Source organism: Mobula hypostoma, chromosome 10, assembly GCF_963921235.1.
Source record: "Mobula hypostoma chromosome 10, sMobHyp1.1, whole genome shotgun sequence".
Lineage (NCBI taxonomy): Eukaryota > Metazoa > Chordata > Chondrichthyes > Myliobatiformes > Myliobatidae > Mobula > Mobula hypostoma.
Window position 1 is genome coordinate 135,681,643 of NC_086106.1, and position 17,201 is coordinate 135,698,843.

A 17,201-nucleotide genomic window follows, 5' to 3' on the forward strand; every position below is an offset into this window, starting at 1 on the left:
CATCAAAGTTGCTGGTGAACGCAGCAGGCCAGGCAGCATCTCTAGGAAGAGGTACAGTCGACGTTTCGGGCCAAGACCCTTTGTCAGGACTAACTGAAAGAAGAGCTAGTAAGAGATTTGAAAGTGGGAGAGGGAGGAGGAGATTCAAAATGATAGGAGAAGACAGGAGGGGGAGGGATGGAGCCAAGAGCTGGACAGATGATTGGCAAAAGGGATATGAGAGGCTCATGGGACAGGAGGCCCAGGGAGAAGGAAAAGGGGGAGGGGGGGAAAAGCCCAGAGGATGGGTAAGGGATATAGTCAGAGGGACAGAGGGAGAAAAAGGAGAGAGAGAAAAAGAATGTGTGTATATAAATAAATAACAGATGGGGTACGAGGGGGAGGTGGGGCATTAGCGGAAGTTAGAGAAGTCAATGTTCATGCCATCAGGTTGGAGGCTACCCAGACGGAGTATAAGGTGTTGTTCCTCCAACCTGAGTGTGGCTTCATCTTTACAGTAGAGGAGGCTGTGGATAGACATATCAGAATGGGAATGGGACATGGAATTAAAATGTGTGGCCACTGGGAGATCCTGCTTTCTCTGGCATACAGAGCATAGGTGTTCAGCAAGACGATCTCCCAGTCTGCGTCGGGTCTCGCCAATGTATAGAAGACCACATTGGGAGCACCGGACGTGGTATATCACCCCAGCCGACTCACAGGTGAAGTGTCGCAGGTGAAGCCATGCCAGTAACTTTCCTGTAATACCACGGGCTCTTATCTTGTTAAGCAGCCTCATGTGTGACACCTTGTCAAAGGCCTTCTGAAAGTTCAAATATATAACATCCATTGCACCCCCTTTATCTATCCTACATGTAATTCCTCAAAGAATCCCAACAGGTTCATCAGGCAAGATTTTTCCTTGAGGAAACTATGCTGACTTTGTACTATCTTGTCCTGTGTCGCCAAGTACTCCATAACCTCATCCTTAACAATTGACTCCAACACCTTCTCAACCACCGAGGTCAGGCTAACTGGTCTATAATTTCCTTTCTGCTGCCTTCCTCCTTTCTTACAGAGTGGAGTAACATTTGCAGTTTTCTAGTACTCTGACACCATGCCAGAGTCCAATGATTTTTGAAAGATCATTACTACTGCCTCCACAATCTCTACCACTACCTCTTTCAGAACCCTAGGGTGCAGTTCATCTGGACCGGGTGATTTATGTACCTTTAGGTCTTTCAGCTTTTTGAGCACCTTCTACCTTGTAATAGTAACTGCGCCCACTTCTCTTCCTTCACACCCTTCAACATCTGGCTCACTGCTAGTGTCTTCCACAGTGAAGACTGATGCGAAATACTCATTTAGTTCTTCTGCTATCTCCTTGTCCCCTGATATTATTTCTTCAGTCTCATTTTCATGCAGTCCTATATCCACTCTCATCTCTCTCTGTCCTGTTTATCACCTGTTCAGCCTCCTGAATGATCCAGAATTCATCTAGTTCCAACTGCAGTTCTTTAATGTGGTTTGTTCGAGGCTGCACCCAGCAGTTGTAGTTGGCAGGGACACTGGCTTCCCACATCCTGCAAGCGGAGCATTTCACTATCCTGTGTTTCATCCCTTCTGTCCTTGCTGAGCAGATATAAAGAAGGGAATGATAAAAAAAAAGAGCATTTCTTCCCTTTGCTTCCTCTGAATGAAGCCCTTAAGAGCTAAGCCTTAAGATCACCACTCTGTCTCTGTCCATTCAGACAACAGTTGCTACGCTTGCCCCTGCTTTCCTTTAATTTGCTGTTACTAATCAATCTGAAACGCTGATTGGTCACTGGTCAGAGCTCTATTATGCAGGTGCAACCCCTTCCTGCCTTTAATCCTCGGCCACTGGACTGAATTGAAGTGTCCTGCTCTCCAAACTTCCGATGTCGGGATTGGCCTCTGGTCAAAGTTCTATTACGATGCCTTTTATCCTTGGTCAGAGTAGCTAATTGAAGTACCCTCCTCTCTAAACTTCCGAGGTCTGAATTGGTTGCTTTATCAATAAAAGGATAGAATTCAACAACAAGCAAATCATGATAAAATTTTTAAGACATCAATTTGGCACGATGGGCTATATCAAGGAGCAACAGATCGGTCGCTGGAAGGATTCACCTCATTGAACAGTACCTCTGGAGGGAAATGAACATTTAATCTGCACAGGTGCTGCCTGACACTGTTGAGTTCCTCCATCTTCTTGTTCGTTACTCCAGACTCTAGCACCTAGAGTCCTTTCTCTGTGTGAAGGTAGTTTGTGGTGATTGGGATAGGTTTGTGCCACTGAAAACCAGGAAAGGACAGACTGATTAAGGAACTAGTCCTGTGCATTTAGTCAAAAGAATCAAGGAAGCATATTTAAGGGTTAAGAAGCAAAAATCATGCAGGGCTCTTGAGAACTCTTAAGGCAGCCAGGGAGAGACTGAAGAGCTAAAGTCGGATTAAGTGGGTGGGGGGAATCACTATGTGTTCCACGTGCATATGAAGAACAAGAGGATGACTAGCTGAAGGCAGGACTGATCAGGGATAAAGGGGGAAATGTGCCTAGAAGAAGAGGTGGTAAGGGAGTCTGTAATAGTTTAACTTCCCAATATACATCACTATACACTTGTCTAAGTTAAATTTCATCTGCCATTCTTCTCTCACTTTCCTAGTTGAGTCACATGCTGATGTTGGTTTGAGCAACCTGTTCACTTCTTTGGCATCCATTAGTCTTGGGAGACCATGGATCTGCACCTGGAAAGTCTTCAATCTCCAGGGTGTAGGCCTGGGCAAGGTTGTATGGAAGACCAGCAGTTGCCCATGCTGCAAGTCTCCCCTCTCCACGACACCAATGTTGTCCAAGGGAAGGGCATTAGGACCCATACTGCTTGGCACCAGTGTCGTCGCAGAGCAATGTGTGATTAAGTGCCTTGCTCAAGGACACAACACGTTCCCTCGGCTGGGGCTCGAACTTACAACCTTCAGGTAGCTAGTCCAATGCCTTAACCACTTGGCCATGTGCCCACACCTGTTCACTATCACACCATTTTTGATGTCATCAATAAATTTACTGATCACTCCAATCTGATGAGAAATTGGCCAGTGAGAACAAATGCAGGGAGCATGTGTGTGATTGCTCGCAAATTCTGACAGGTCCTAAAGACCTACTTAACTGTTTAATCTGCCAGGTATGTCTCATTATCATCTTAATGTTAATGCTTGAGATCTGTTCACTTTAATCAGTTATCACCTAATAATGGATGCTAATTTATTTCCACAGAATTTTTCAAGGAGTTATTGGATAATGCTGAGAAATCCTTGAATGAAATGTTTGTACATACTTATGGCCAGGTTTATAAGAAAAACTCTGACGTGTTCCAGGACCTGTTTAAGGAGCTGAAGAAGTACTATCTGGCTGGAAATCTAAACCTGGAAGACATGTTGAATGACTTTTGGGCTCGTCTCCTAGAGCGGATGTTTCGGTTGATGAATCCTCAGTACCATTTCACAGAAGAGTACTTGGATTGTATTAGTAAATATACAGAACAGCTGAAGCCATTTGGAGATGTGCCCCGCAAACTGAAGCTTCAAGTGACCAGGGCATTTATTGCTGCTCGAACATTTGCACAAGGCCTTCGAGTTGCAAGAGATGTAGTGAGCAAAGTATCCATAGTAAGTAAATTGTTCCTTTTATCATTACAGAAGTTGCTACTTTAGTACTTATGAAATAAAATCACATCCAGCCTTTGATATTTATCATTTTATGAATGAATTGTGCTCTGGCTCTTCCCAGGGACATGCGAATTTTCCACAAAACTCTCTGCAAGTTTTCAACTTTTCAGACCATTATAATTTGACAGTTCAGTAATTCATGCTGTCCTTTTTGCATTGCTTCCCGTTATAGTATGAGATTTATGGTAGTAATACCAATCAGCCACATTGGTGAAATATGGTAGGATTGTGGCTAAAATAGCAGTTTTTTTTTTGCAGATTAAACATTTGGGGATTTTTTTGAGAAATGAGACATGACACAAATAGTCTGTTCTTCCATCATGTCTGCCCCCTTGTATTCTATCCAAACTTAACTGGTCATCCTTAGCTTTGAATATTGTAGATTGATAAATCTCACAGTGAAACATACCGTGAGCTATTATTTTTATTTGTGTAGCTGAATATTTTTGTCCACATCTCTACTTTAGAATGAATGCACATCCTGTCATAGACTATGCTGCCTTACCACCTTACCTATTTGGTGAAGGCAGCATCTCTCGGAAGAGGTACAGTCGACGTTTCAGGCCGAGACCCTTCATCAGGACTAACTGAAGCAAGAGTGAGTAAGAGACTCATCCTTCAGTTAGTCCTGACGAAGGGTCTCGGCCTGAAACGTCGACTGCACCTCTTCCTAGAGATGCTGCCTGGCCTGCTGTGTTCACCAGCAACTTTGATGTGTGTTGCTTGAATTTCCAGCATCTGCAGAATTCCTGTCGTTTACCTTACCTATATGTCCTTCTCAAAAGAATACATCAACAAAGAGATAATCATGGTACGTAATAGTGAAGGTACAAGGTACTGCAGTTGGTAGAGTTTGGAACAAAAAAGTAGAGTACTCAAGGAACTCAGTTGGTGAAGGTAATTATGAAGGTACAAGAAACTGCAAATGGTAGAATCTGGAGCAAAATGAGGCAGAGTACTCGAGGAACTCAGTTGAAGCTGCTTTTTGTAGCAGAATGTGTAATTCACGTTTTGGGTTGAGATCACTCACCTGGACTGAAGATGATGAAGAGTCTTGATCTGAAGAATCTCATCACAGGTGATTACATTAACTCAGCTTTTCTCTCTCTCTCTGCAGATGTTATCTATTCTGTTCAGTTATGTAGCATTCTCTTCAATGTAGACCACAACTAGTGTGTTCTGCCTCATGGATTTCATTTCTTTTCTTTCTCTACATAATTGTTATTCATTCTTCCTTGTTTACACTCCTACACCCAGATCAGTTATGATAAACACTCGCTGGGCACTAACAATCAGTACAGTTGATGCTCATGTTGTGGCAGTTCGAGCAATGGATATTTGCCCTCGTGGAATTCACAAATCACTGCCAAAAAAATTTGACGTGCAGAATACAAATGAGCTCTTATAGAAACAACTAAAGGAATGTAAAATTTACTCACATCTTTTGACATGGGGATTGTTTGCATCTCTAACTCTTATGATTTTTATTTCAGTTCTCCAGCATCTGCAGTATTTTGCTTTTCAGTGTAGCTAGTGTTCAAGTTTAATTGCCATTCAACCATACATGAATACAGCCAAATGAAACAGCAAAGGTTTGGGGCCAAGGTGCAAAACACAGTCATACACAGCACCTGGCACATATTGTACATATAGCAAGTAAACATACAGTCACACAAAAAAGAGTTTCTAACGGTCATGTTCTGTAAATTGATGCATAGGTGTTGCAGCAAGAACAATCAGTTCTCAGCAGTGCGCAGATGAACATATGCACACAATCCAACTTGTCTTCCAACATGGGAACACTGCAGGGCAACACCAGTGGGGTGGGCAACCCTCTCAGTTCAGCATGATGCTGTGCCACACTGCTTCAGGCATCTCCCCTCTTGGACTGCTGCAACAGGCAAATCTGAGGCATGAGGCCTTGTCCTCAGTACAACTGAGGCAACACAGCTGCCCAGCCGCCGGTCTTACCAATAAATCAGTGAACTGGACTTGCAGTATTTTGCATTACTAGTGTTCAACATGGTCTTGCGATCCCAAGGCAACCACTCGCTGTTAGAAACTCACACAAGGACTCTGACACCTCGCTGGAGCAAGCAGCAACACAGCCCGCCCCAACTCCACCTTCTCTGCCAACGTGCAACTTGCTGCTGGGGTAGACCTGCATAATCCTAATGTCCTGCATTGCCTTGCAATCTTAAAAAGGACAGAAGAACACCTTTGGTTCAATATAAATTTCTAAAAACCATGTGTCTGAAGTCTTTGCCTCTCTGCTCTACTATGAATTTGGAAATTGAATTTTCAGGATAAAATCCCCCCCAGTCACAGATACTGCTCAATGCACTGTGTTCCTCTCGAAGATTGTTTGTTGTTCCAGATTCCAGCATCTGCCCTTTCTTGTTTCTTTGTGATCTGTACTCACACCACTTGCTCTGTGACTTTTAATACCTTAGCAATTCAGTGCTCAGTTTGATGCTTATTAAATATCGAGAGTACTCCACCTTCTGATGCAGTATGCTCTGAACTCCAACTACCCTCATCTCCTTTAACACAACCTATCCTCAAAACAGAAACATTTCATCCCCGGCAACATCCTAGTGAATCCCCTCTATAGCCTCTCCAGGGGAGTCATGTGTTTTTGATGCCAAGTTGACTGACACAACACACAATATTGCCAATGTGGCCTCACAATACTGGTATATTATGATGGTGCATATTCAGCACAGGTGCACCACAAGCCTATGTGCTTAGCCCCTCTGCTCTACTCACGTCTTCTTTATGACTGAGACCAAGCACAGCTCCATTGCCATACTTAAGCTTGCTGTTGTCAGCCAAAACAAAGGTGGTGATGAATTGGCATAGGAGATGGAAAGTCTGGTTGAATGGTGCCACAACAACAACAATTACTCAATGTTGGCAAGACCAAGGAGATGAAACTTATAGGACCTTGGTCAGAGCCCACTTGGAGTACTGTGCTCAGTTCTGGTTGCCTCACTACAGGAAGGATGTGGAAACCATAGAAAGGCTGCAGAGGAGATTTACAAAGATGTTGCCTGGATTGGGGAGCATGCCTTATGAAAACAGGTTGAGTGAACTCGGCCTTTTCTCCTTGGAGCGATGGAGGACGAGAGGTGACCTGATAGAGGTGTACAAGATGATGAGAGGCACTGATCGTGTGGATAGCCAGAGGGTTTTCTCCAGGGCTGAAATGGCTAACATGAGAGGGCATAGTTTTAAGGTGCTTGGAAGTAGATACAGAGGAGATATCAGGGGTAAGTTTTTTGACACAGAGTGGTGAGTGTGTGGAATGGGCTGTCAGCAACGGAGGTGGAGGCAGATACGATAGGATCTTTTAAGAGACTCCTATACAGGTACATGGAGCTTATAAAAATAGAGGGCTATAGGCAATGTTCCCTCTAATTTTTAATAATCAGTGTGCACAAAAATCTTAGTTGTGCAAATTTTTTTCCTGTGACAAAAGTATGTGCGCACTGAATGCACACATGGCACAGTTTATATACGTTTACAAAATATTCGACATAAAACTGCATAGAATAACAACAAAATAACATATATATTTAAGTCACTCAGTTATTTTTTCTCTCTCTCGTCTTTGGCATTTACCCATTCTTTGTAAACTCTTATCTAGAATAAGAGAACTTCCATCCAGTTGATAGCTTTTGATTCTCATTAACATATCCAAATGACATTCACCTAAATGGTTTCTCAGCTTGTTTTTGAGTTGATTCATTAGATTAAAGCCTCGCTCACAGTCTGCACTAGATGCAAGAAAGGTTCCCCCAATGTCCATCAATTGTGGAAGGTCGCAAAACTGTTCATTTTGAAGTACAAATGCCACCATTTGAGCCAAGTTTGAAATCAGCTTGGATTTAATTTTTTCTTTCACGGATAATTTGAAATCATTAAACTGTCTAACTATTACAGTATCTTCAGCTAGAAAATCATGATATTTCAGACATAAGGCATTAACTTGTTCATCGCCAAACATGAAGTCACAATTTGCAATTGCAGAGAAATCAAAAGCTGACCATTCTTGTACCTCATCTTCAGGAAACCTTTCTTCTAAATGAACACAAAGACTGTTTATAAAAGTCAACAGTGAACTTGTATCTACTGTGATGTTTTCTTCACATTGTTGGCTTAGCAAGCCTCTAACTTTGTCACTCCAGGAAACATTGTCTCCCAGATACTGCTTTCTTATCTTGTTAATTTTGCCTCGCGCAAAATGAAGTGAATCAATCGGTGTCAGGCCACTCTTTTGCAGAATCTTGCAGAGTGCAGCCAGTTCATCAAAGACATCACTTAAAACCTGTAAAGCTACTTTGTATGTGATCTTTGTCAATTTCTTGTGATAGTGTTTAGCCACAGGGTCATTTGACTGATCTTTTTCAATAAAACTTAGTAAGCTATCAACAGGATTTGAAACAGATCTTTGTAAACTTTACGACTGGAGGATTGCAACTGTCACTCTGCTATTTAAGAAGGGGGCAAGGAAACAAAAAGGAAATTATAGACCTGTTAGCTTGACATTGGTGGTTGGGAAGTTGTTGGAGTTGATTGTCAAGAATGAGGTTACGGAGTACCTGGAGGCATATGACGAGATAGGCAGAACTCAGCATGGACTCCTTAAAGGAAAATCCTGCCTGACAAACCTATTACAATTTTTTGAGGAAATTACAAGTAGGCTAGACAAGGGAGATGCAGTGGATGTTGTATATTAGGATTTTAAGAAGGCCTTTGACAGAGTGCCACACATGAGGCTACTTAACAAGATAAGAGCCCATGGAATTACGGGAAAGTTACATATGTGGATAGACCGTTGGCTGATTGGCAGGAAACAGACAATGGGAATAAAGGGATCCTTTTCTGGTTGGCTGCTGGTTACCAGTGGTGTTCCACAGGGGTCCGTGTTGGGGCCGCTTCATTTTACATTGTACATCAACGATTTGGATTATGGAATAGATGGCTTTGTGGCTAAGTTTGCTGATGATACAAAGATAGGTGGAGGGGCCGATAGTGCTGAGGAAACAGAGAGTCTGCAGAGAGACTTGGATAGATTGGAAGAATGGGCAAAGAAGTGGCAAATGAAATACAATGTTGGAAAGTGTATGGCTATGCACTTTGGCAGAAGAAATAAACGGGCAGACTATTATTTAAATGGGGAGAGAATTCAAAGTTGTGAGATGCAACGGGACTTGGGAGTCCTTGTGCAGGATACACTTAAGGTTAACCTCCAGGCTGAGTCGGTAGTGAAGAAGGCGAATGCAATGTTGGCATTCATTTCTAAAGGAATAGAGTATAGGAGCAGGGATGTGATGTTGAGGCTCTATAAGGCGCTGGTGAGACCTCACTTGGAGTACTGTGGGCAGTTTTGGTCTCCTTATTTAAGAAAGGATGTGCTGACGTTGGAGAGGGTACAGAGAAGATTCACTAGAATGATTCCGGGAATGAAAGGGTTAACATATGAGGAACGTTTGTCCGCTCTTGGACTGTATTCCTTGGAGTTTAGAAGAATGAGGGGAGACCTCATAGAAACATTTTGAATGTTGAAAGGCATGGACATAGTGGGTTTGGCAAAGTTGTTTCCCATGATGAGGGAGTCTAGTACGAGAGGGCATGACTTAAGGATTGAAAGGTGCCCATTCAGAACAGAAATGCGAAGAAATTTCTTTTAGTCAGAGGGTGGTGAATCTATGGAATTTGTTGCCACGGGCAGCAGTGGAGGCTAAGTCATTGGGTGTATTTAAGGCAGAGATTGATAGGTATCTGAGGAGCCAGGGCATCAAAGGTTATGGTGAGAAGGCGGGGGAGTGGGACTAAATGGGAGAATGGATCAGCTCATGATAAAATGGAGCAGACTCGATGGGCCAAATGGCCGACTTCTGCTCCTTTATCTTACGGTCTTATGATATGAACATTGTCCGCCAAAGATGGCTGCCGCCGTGATGCAGCTGTACAAACCGGAACAGGAAAGGTGAGGTGACATAAATTAGTGACGTGCATTGTGGTATTTGAAAAACTGTCCAACTAGTTAACAGAAGCACTTAGCTGAAAGAGTATTTTCAATAAGTATAATTATTAATTACTACATTATTTTAGGTAACTAACCTTTTGTGTTTATGTTAATTTCTTTTGTGTGCTGGTTGAAAAATGTGCACACACGCGCACAACTTAGAGGGAATATAGGCTATGGGTAACCCTAGGTAATTTCTGAAATAAGTACGGGTCGAGGTGAGGTAGGTTGCCTGTGTAGAATGCAGAGAGGGAAGTATGTGTGTGAGGCCAGTGTTCTGTGCTCGGTGTCAGATGTGGGAAGTCTGGGACTCCCAGCCTCCTGGATGGCCACATCTGCACCACGTGCATCGAGCTGCAGCTCCTTAGGGACTGCATTAGGGAACTGGAAATGCAGCTCGATGACTTTCGTCTGGTCAGGGAGAATGAGGAGGTGACAGATAGGAGCTATACGCAGGTACTCACACCGGGGCCTCAGGAGACAGATAAATGAGTAACAGTCAGGAGAGGGAAGGGCAGAAGTCAGATGCTAGTGGAGTTAGGAAGGAAGTGGAGAAGTAAGACCAGAAAGGTAGTCATCTCGGGATTACTGCCTGTGCCACATGACATTCAGTATAGGAATAGAATGAGGATAAATGCGTGGCTGAGGGATTGGAGCAGGAGGCAGGGATTCAGATTTCTGGATCATTGGGACCTCTTTTGGGGCAGGTGTGACCTGTATAAAAAGGACGGGTTGCACTTGAATCCCAGGGGGACCAATATCCTGGTGGAGAGGTTTTCTAAGGCTATTGGGGAGAGCTTAAACTAGGATTGCTGGGGTTGGGAACCAAACTGAAGAGACAGAGGAAGAGGCATTTGGCTCACAAATAGAGAAAGCTTGGAGACAGTGCGAGAGGGAGGATAGGCAGGTGATAGAGAAGGGACGCGCTCAGACCGATGGTTTCAGATGTGTCTTTAATGCAAGGAGTATTATGAACAAAGCAGACGAGCTTAGTGTGTGGATCAGTACTTGGAGCTATGATGTTGCGGCCATTACAGAGACTTGGATGGCTCAGGGGCAGGAATGGTTACTTCGAGTGTCAGGCTTTAGATGTTTCAGAAGGGACAGGGAGGGAGGGAAAAGAGGTGGAGATGTGGCACTGTTGATTAAAGATAGTGTCAAGGCTGCAGAAAAGGAGGAAGTCATGGAGGGGTTGTCTACGGAGTCTCTGTGGGTGGTAGCTGGGAACAGGAAGGGGTCAATAGCTCTACTGGGTGTTTTCTATAGACCACCCAATAGTAACAGGGACATCGAGGAGCAGATCGGGAGACAGATTCTGGAAAGGTATAGTAATAACAGGATTGTCGTGGTGGGAGACTTTAATTTCCCAAGTATCGATTGGTATGTCCCTAGAGCAGGGAGTTCAGATGGGGTGGAGTTTGTTAGGTGTGTTCAGGAAGATTTCTTGACACAATATGTAGGTAAGCCTACAAGAGGAGAGGCTGTATTTGATCTGGTATTGGGAAATGAACTTGGTCAGGTGTCAGATCTCTCAGTGGGAGAGTATTTTGGAGATAGTGATCACAATTCTATCTCCTTTACAATAGCATTGGAGAGGGATAGGAACAGACAAGTTAGGAAAGTGTTTAATTGGAGTAAGGGGAAATATGAGGCTAACAGGCAGGAACTGGAAGCATAAATTGGAAACATATATTCTCAGGGAAAGGTACGGGAGAAATGTGGCAAATGTTCAGGGGGTATTTGCGTGGAATTCTGCATAGGTATGTTCCCATGAGACAGGGAAAGAATGGTAGGGTACAGGAACCATGGCGTACAAAGGCTGGTGTAAATCTAGTCAAGAAGAAAAGAAGAGCTTACGAAAGGTTCAAAAAACTAGGTAATGGTAGAGATCTGGAAGATTATAAGGCTAGCAGGAAGGAGTTTAAGAATGAAATTAGGAGAGCCAGAAGGGGCATTGAGAAGGCCTTGGCAGACAGGATTAAAGGAAACCCCAAGGCATTCTACAAGTATGTGGATCAAGAGGATAAGATGTGAGAGAATAGGACCAATCAAGTGTGACAGTGGAAAAGTGTGTATGGAACCGGTGGAGATAGCAGAGGTACTTAATGAGCACCTTGCTTCAGTATTCACTACGGAAAACAATCTTGGCAATTGCAGGGATGACTTGCAGCGGACTGAAAAACTTGAGCATGTAGATATTAAGAAAGAGGATGTGCTGGAGTTTTTGGAAAGCATCGAGTTGGATAAGTCACCGGGACCAGACGAGATGTACCCCAGGCTACAGTGGGGGGCAAGGGAGGAGATTGCTGAGCCTCTGGCGATGATCTTTGCATCATCAATGGGGATGGGAGAGGTTCCGGAGTATTGGAGGGTTGCTGATGTTGTTCCTTTATTCAAGAAAGGGGTTAGAGATAGCTCAGGAAATTATAGACCAGTGAGTCTTACTTCAGTGGTTGGTAAGTTAGAAACCATAGAAACCATAGAAACTCCAGCACAGAAACAGGCCTTTTGGCCTTTCTTGGCTGTGCCGAACCATTTTCTGCCTAGTCCCACTGACCTGTACACGGACCATATCCCTCCATACACCTCCCATCCATGTATCTGTCCAATTTATTCTTAAATGTTAAAAAAAGAACCCGCATTTACCACCTCGTCTGGCAGCTCATTCCATACTCCCACCACTCTCTGTGTGAAGCAGCCCCCCCTAATGTTCCCTTTAAACTATTCCCCCCTCACCCTTAACCCATGTCCTCTGGTTTTTTTCTCCCCTTGCCTCAGTGGAAAAAGCCTGCTTGCATTCACTCTATCTATACCCATCATAATTTTATATACCTCTATCAAATCTCCCCTCATTGTTCTACGCTCCAGGGAATAAAGTCCCAACCTATTCAACCTTTCTCTGTAACTGAGTTTCTCAAGTCCCGGCAACATCCTTGTAAACCTTCTCTGCACTCTTTCAACCTTATTTATATCCTTCCTGTAATTTGGTGACCAAAACTGAACACAATACTCCAGATTCGGCCTCACCAATGCCTTATACAATCTCATCATAACATTCCAGCTCTTATACTCAATACTTTGATTAATAAAGGCCAATGTACCAAAAGCTCTCTTTATGACCCTATCTACCTGTGACGCCACTTTTAGGGAATTTTGTATCTGTATTCCCAGCTCCCTCTGTTCCACTGCACTCATCAGTGCCTTACCATTAACCCTGTATGTTCTACGTTGGTTTGTCCTTCCAACGTGCAATACCTCACACTTGTCAGTATTAAACTCCATCTGCCATTTTTTAGCCTATTTTTCCAGCTGGTCCAAGTCCCTCTGCAGGCTCTGAAAACCTTCCTCACTGTCTACTACACCTCCAATCTTTGTACCATCAACAAACTTGCTGATCCAATTTACCACATTATCATCCAGATCATTGATATAGATGACAAATAACAATGGACCCAGCAGTGATCCCTGTGGCACACCACTAGTCACAGGCCTCCACTCAGAGAAGCAATTCTCTACCACTACTCTCTGGCTTCTTCCATCGACCAATGGCTAATCCAATTTACCACCTCTCCATGTATACCTAGCGACTGAATTTTCCTAACTAATCTCCCATGCGGGACCTTGTCAAAGGCCTTATTGAAGTCCATGTAGACAATATCCACTGCCTTCCCTTCATCCACTTTCCCGGTAACCTCCTCGAAAAACTCCAACAGATTGGTCAAACATGACCTACCACGCGCAAAGCCATGTTGACTCTCCCTAATAAGTCCCAGTCTATCCAAATGCTTGTAGATTCTGTCTCTTAGTACTCCCTCCAATAACTTACCTACTACCAACGTTAAACTTACTGGCCTATAATTTCTCGGATTACTTTTCGATCCTTTTTTAAACAACAGAACAACATGAGCCACTCGCCAATCCTCCGGCACCACACCTGTAGACAGCGACATTTTAAATATTTCAGCCAGGGCCCCTGCAATTTCAACACTAGTTTCCTTCAAGGTCTGAGGGGACACCCTGTCAGGTCCCGGGGATTTATCCACTTTAATTTTCCTCAAGACAGCAAGGACCTCCTCCTTTTCGATCTGTACAGTTTCCATGATCTCACTACTTGTTTCCCTTAATTCCATAGACTTCATGCCAGTTTCCTTAGTACACACAGACGCAAAAAACCTATTTAAGATCTCCCCCATTTCCTTTGGTTCCGCACATAGCCGACCACTCTGATCTTCAAGAGGACCAATTTTATCCCTTACAATCCTTTTGCTCTTAATATACCTGTAAAAGCTCTTTGGATTATCCTTCACTTTGACTGCCAAGGCAACCTGATGTCTTCTTTTAGCCCTCCTGATTTCTTTCTTAAGTATTTTCTTGCACTTCTTATACTCCTCAAGCACCTTATTTACTCCCTGCCTCCTATACACATCATACAACTCCCTCTTCTTCTTTATCAGAGTTGCAATATCCCTTGAGAACCAAGGTTCCTTATTCCTATTCACCTTGCCTTTAATCCTGACAGGAACATACAAATTCTGCACTCTCAAAATTTCTGCTTTGAAGGCTTCCCACCTACCGATCACATCCATGCCAGAGAACAACCTTTCCCAATCCACGCTTTTTAGATCCTTTCTCATTTCTTCAAATTTGGCCTTCTTCCAGTTAAGAACCTCAACCCTAGGACCAGATCTATCCTTGTTCATGATCAAGTTGAAACTAATGGTGTTATGATCACTGGAACCAAAGTGCTCCCCTACACAGACTTCTGTCACTTGTCCTAACTCGTTTCCTAACAGGAGATCCAATATTGCATCCCCTCTAGTTGGTCCCTCTATATATTGATTTAGAAAATTTTCCTGAACACATTTTACAAAGTCTAAACCATCTAGACCCCTAACAGTATGGGAGATGCAATCAATATATGGAAAACTAAAATCCCCTACCACCACAACTTTATGTTTCCTGCAGTTGCCTGTTATCTCTCTGCAGATTTGCACTTCCAATTCTCTTTGACTATTGGGTGGTCTGTAATACAATCCCACTAATGTGGCCATACCTTTCCTGTTTCTCAGCTCCACCCACAAGGACTCAAGTTAATGGAGAAGATCCTGAGAGGCAGGATTTATGAACATGTGGAGAGGCATAATATGATTAGGAATAGTCAGCATGGCTTTGTCAAAGGCAGGTTGTGCCTTATGAGCCTGATTGAATTTTTTGAGTATGTGACTAAACACATTGATGAAGGAAGAGCAATAGATGTAGTGTATATGGATTTCAGCAAAGCATTTGACACGGTACCCCATGTAAGCCTTACTGAGAAAGTAAGGAGGCATGGGATCTAAGGAGACATTGCTTTATGGATCCAGAACTGGCTTGCCCACAAGGCAAAGAGTGCTTGTAGATGGGTCATATTCTGCATGGAGGTCAGTGACCAGTGGTGTGCCTCAGGGATCTGTTCTGGGACCCCTACTCTTTGTGATTTTTATAAATGACCTGGATGAGGAAGTGGAGGGATAGGTTAGTAAATTTCCTGATGACACAAAGGTTGGGGGCGTTGTGGATAGTTTGAGGGCTGTCAGAGGTTACAGCGGGACATTACTGGGATGCAAACGTTGGCTGAGAAGTGGCAGATGGAGTTCAACCCAGATAAGTGTGAGGTGGTTCATTTTGGTAGGTCAAATATGGTGCAGAATATAGTATTAATGGTAAGACTCTTGGCAGTGTGGAGGATCAGAGGGATCTTGGGGTCCAAGTCCATAGGACACTCAAAGCTGCTGCGCAGGTTGACTGTGTGTTTAAGAAAGCATACAGTGCGTTGGCCTTTATCAATCGTGGGATTGAGTTTAAGAGCCAAGAGGCAATGTTGCCGCTATATAGGACCCTGGTCAGACCCCGCTTGAGGTACTGTGCTCAGTTCTGGTCGCCTCACTACAGAAGGATGTGGAAACCATAGAAAGAGTGCAGAGGAGATTTACAAGGATGTTGCCTAGATTGTGGAGCATGCGTTATGAGAATAGGTTGAGTGAACTCAGCCTTTTCTCCATGGAGTGACGGAGGATGAGAGGTGACCTGATTGAGGTGTATAAGATGATGAAAAGCATTGATCGTGTGGATAGTCAGAGGCTTTTTCCCAGGGCTGAAATGGCTAGCACGAGAGGGCACAGGTTTAATGTGCTTGGGAGTAGGTACAGAGGAGATGTCAGGGGTAAGTTTTGTACGCAGAGTGTGGTGAATGCGTGGAATGGGCTGCCAGCAATGGGGGTGGAGGCGGATACGATAGGGTCTTTTAAGAGACTCTTGGAAAGGGATATTGAGTTTAGAAAAATAGAGGGCTGTGGGTAACCCTAGGTAAGGACATGTTCAGCACAGCTTTGTATTGTGCTGTAGGTTTTCTATGTTTCTATGTTTTCTATGTGTTTGGTACAGCATTGTGGGCCGAAGAGCCTGTATTATGCTGTAGGTTTTCAGTGATTCTATGACTATTAACTTTAGGAGGAAGAAAGTGGAGGTCCATGAGGCTGAGGCTGTGTACTTGGGGAATGTGCACCCCAGCTTACTCAAGTCTCACGGATATCTTCAACACTCATTCACTCATCCAGGCTGTTGTCCTTGCTTTAATATGTCTTTGGTCAATCTCAGCGACTTCTGGCTGGTGGCCATTGAAACAAAGAAAATAACTAAATACTTTGTTATTCACACTTTTTCTGGCAAACAATCATTGCAAACAATAGCCTGTATCTTCCCTTTGGACTAGGAGACAATTCAATGCGGCAGAACCAAGGCAAGGCAATGGGCTTTTTGCCAAAAGTGAGGAAGACCTGAGGTTCAATTGATTTAAGTGTCAGGCTGAATTGGAGAAGTTTGGTATAGGCCTAATCAAAACAGTGGGGTTCAGGCTCCAGAGAGTATCAAAGCGACTGAACCTGATGTTTGGAAGATGATTTAAGCACCGTATCGAATCAGAATGGTCAGATACAGGCTGAATTGAGGTAGTGGTGTCCAGGGTATATTGAAGTGACAGAAAGCAATGTTTGAAAGACAATTTAAGCGCTGGGCCATACTGAAAAAGTCAGGGTGTTGGGGCCTGAGGCAAGGGACAGGTTGCTGCTTAGTGACGTTAACTCGGCTTTGCGCTGAACTATGGGTGTCGGACTGTCTTTGTGGACTTCAGTTCAGAACGCTAAATGCTTGTGTTTATTTTTTGCGTGATTTGTTTACTCTGCATGTTTTGTGTTTGATGGTCTGTTTTAATGGGTTCTTTTGAGTTTGTTTGTTCTGTGGCTGCCTGTAGGGAGATGAATCTCAAGATTTTGTAATGTAGGCACACTTTGATAATGAATGTACTTTGAACTTTGCTTCAGATAAGACTCCATCACCCCCATGCCAAAGAACTCTACATCTTCAGAATGGAATGACTGCTGCCCAGTAGCACTAACATTGAACACAC

At 43.6% G+C, this 17,201-nt stretch overlaps 1 protein-coding gene across 2 annotated transcripts in view; it reads left to right on the plus strand.

The window, feature by feature from the left end:
* Nucleotides 1-17,201, plus strand: part of LOC134353191 (glypican-4-like) — a 201,182-nt gene that overhangs the window by 59,721 nt on the left and 124,260 nt on the right. For both annotated transcript variants that reach the window (XM_063061210.1, XM_063061211.1), the window contains exon 3: nt 3,272-3,663. In XM_063061210.1, coding sequence (XP_062917280.1) covers nt 3,272-3,663 — 392 coding nt within the window. The remainder of the gene's footprint in view (nt 1-3,271; nt 3,664-17,201) is intronic.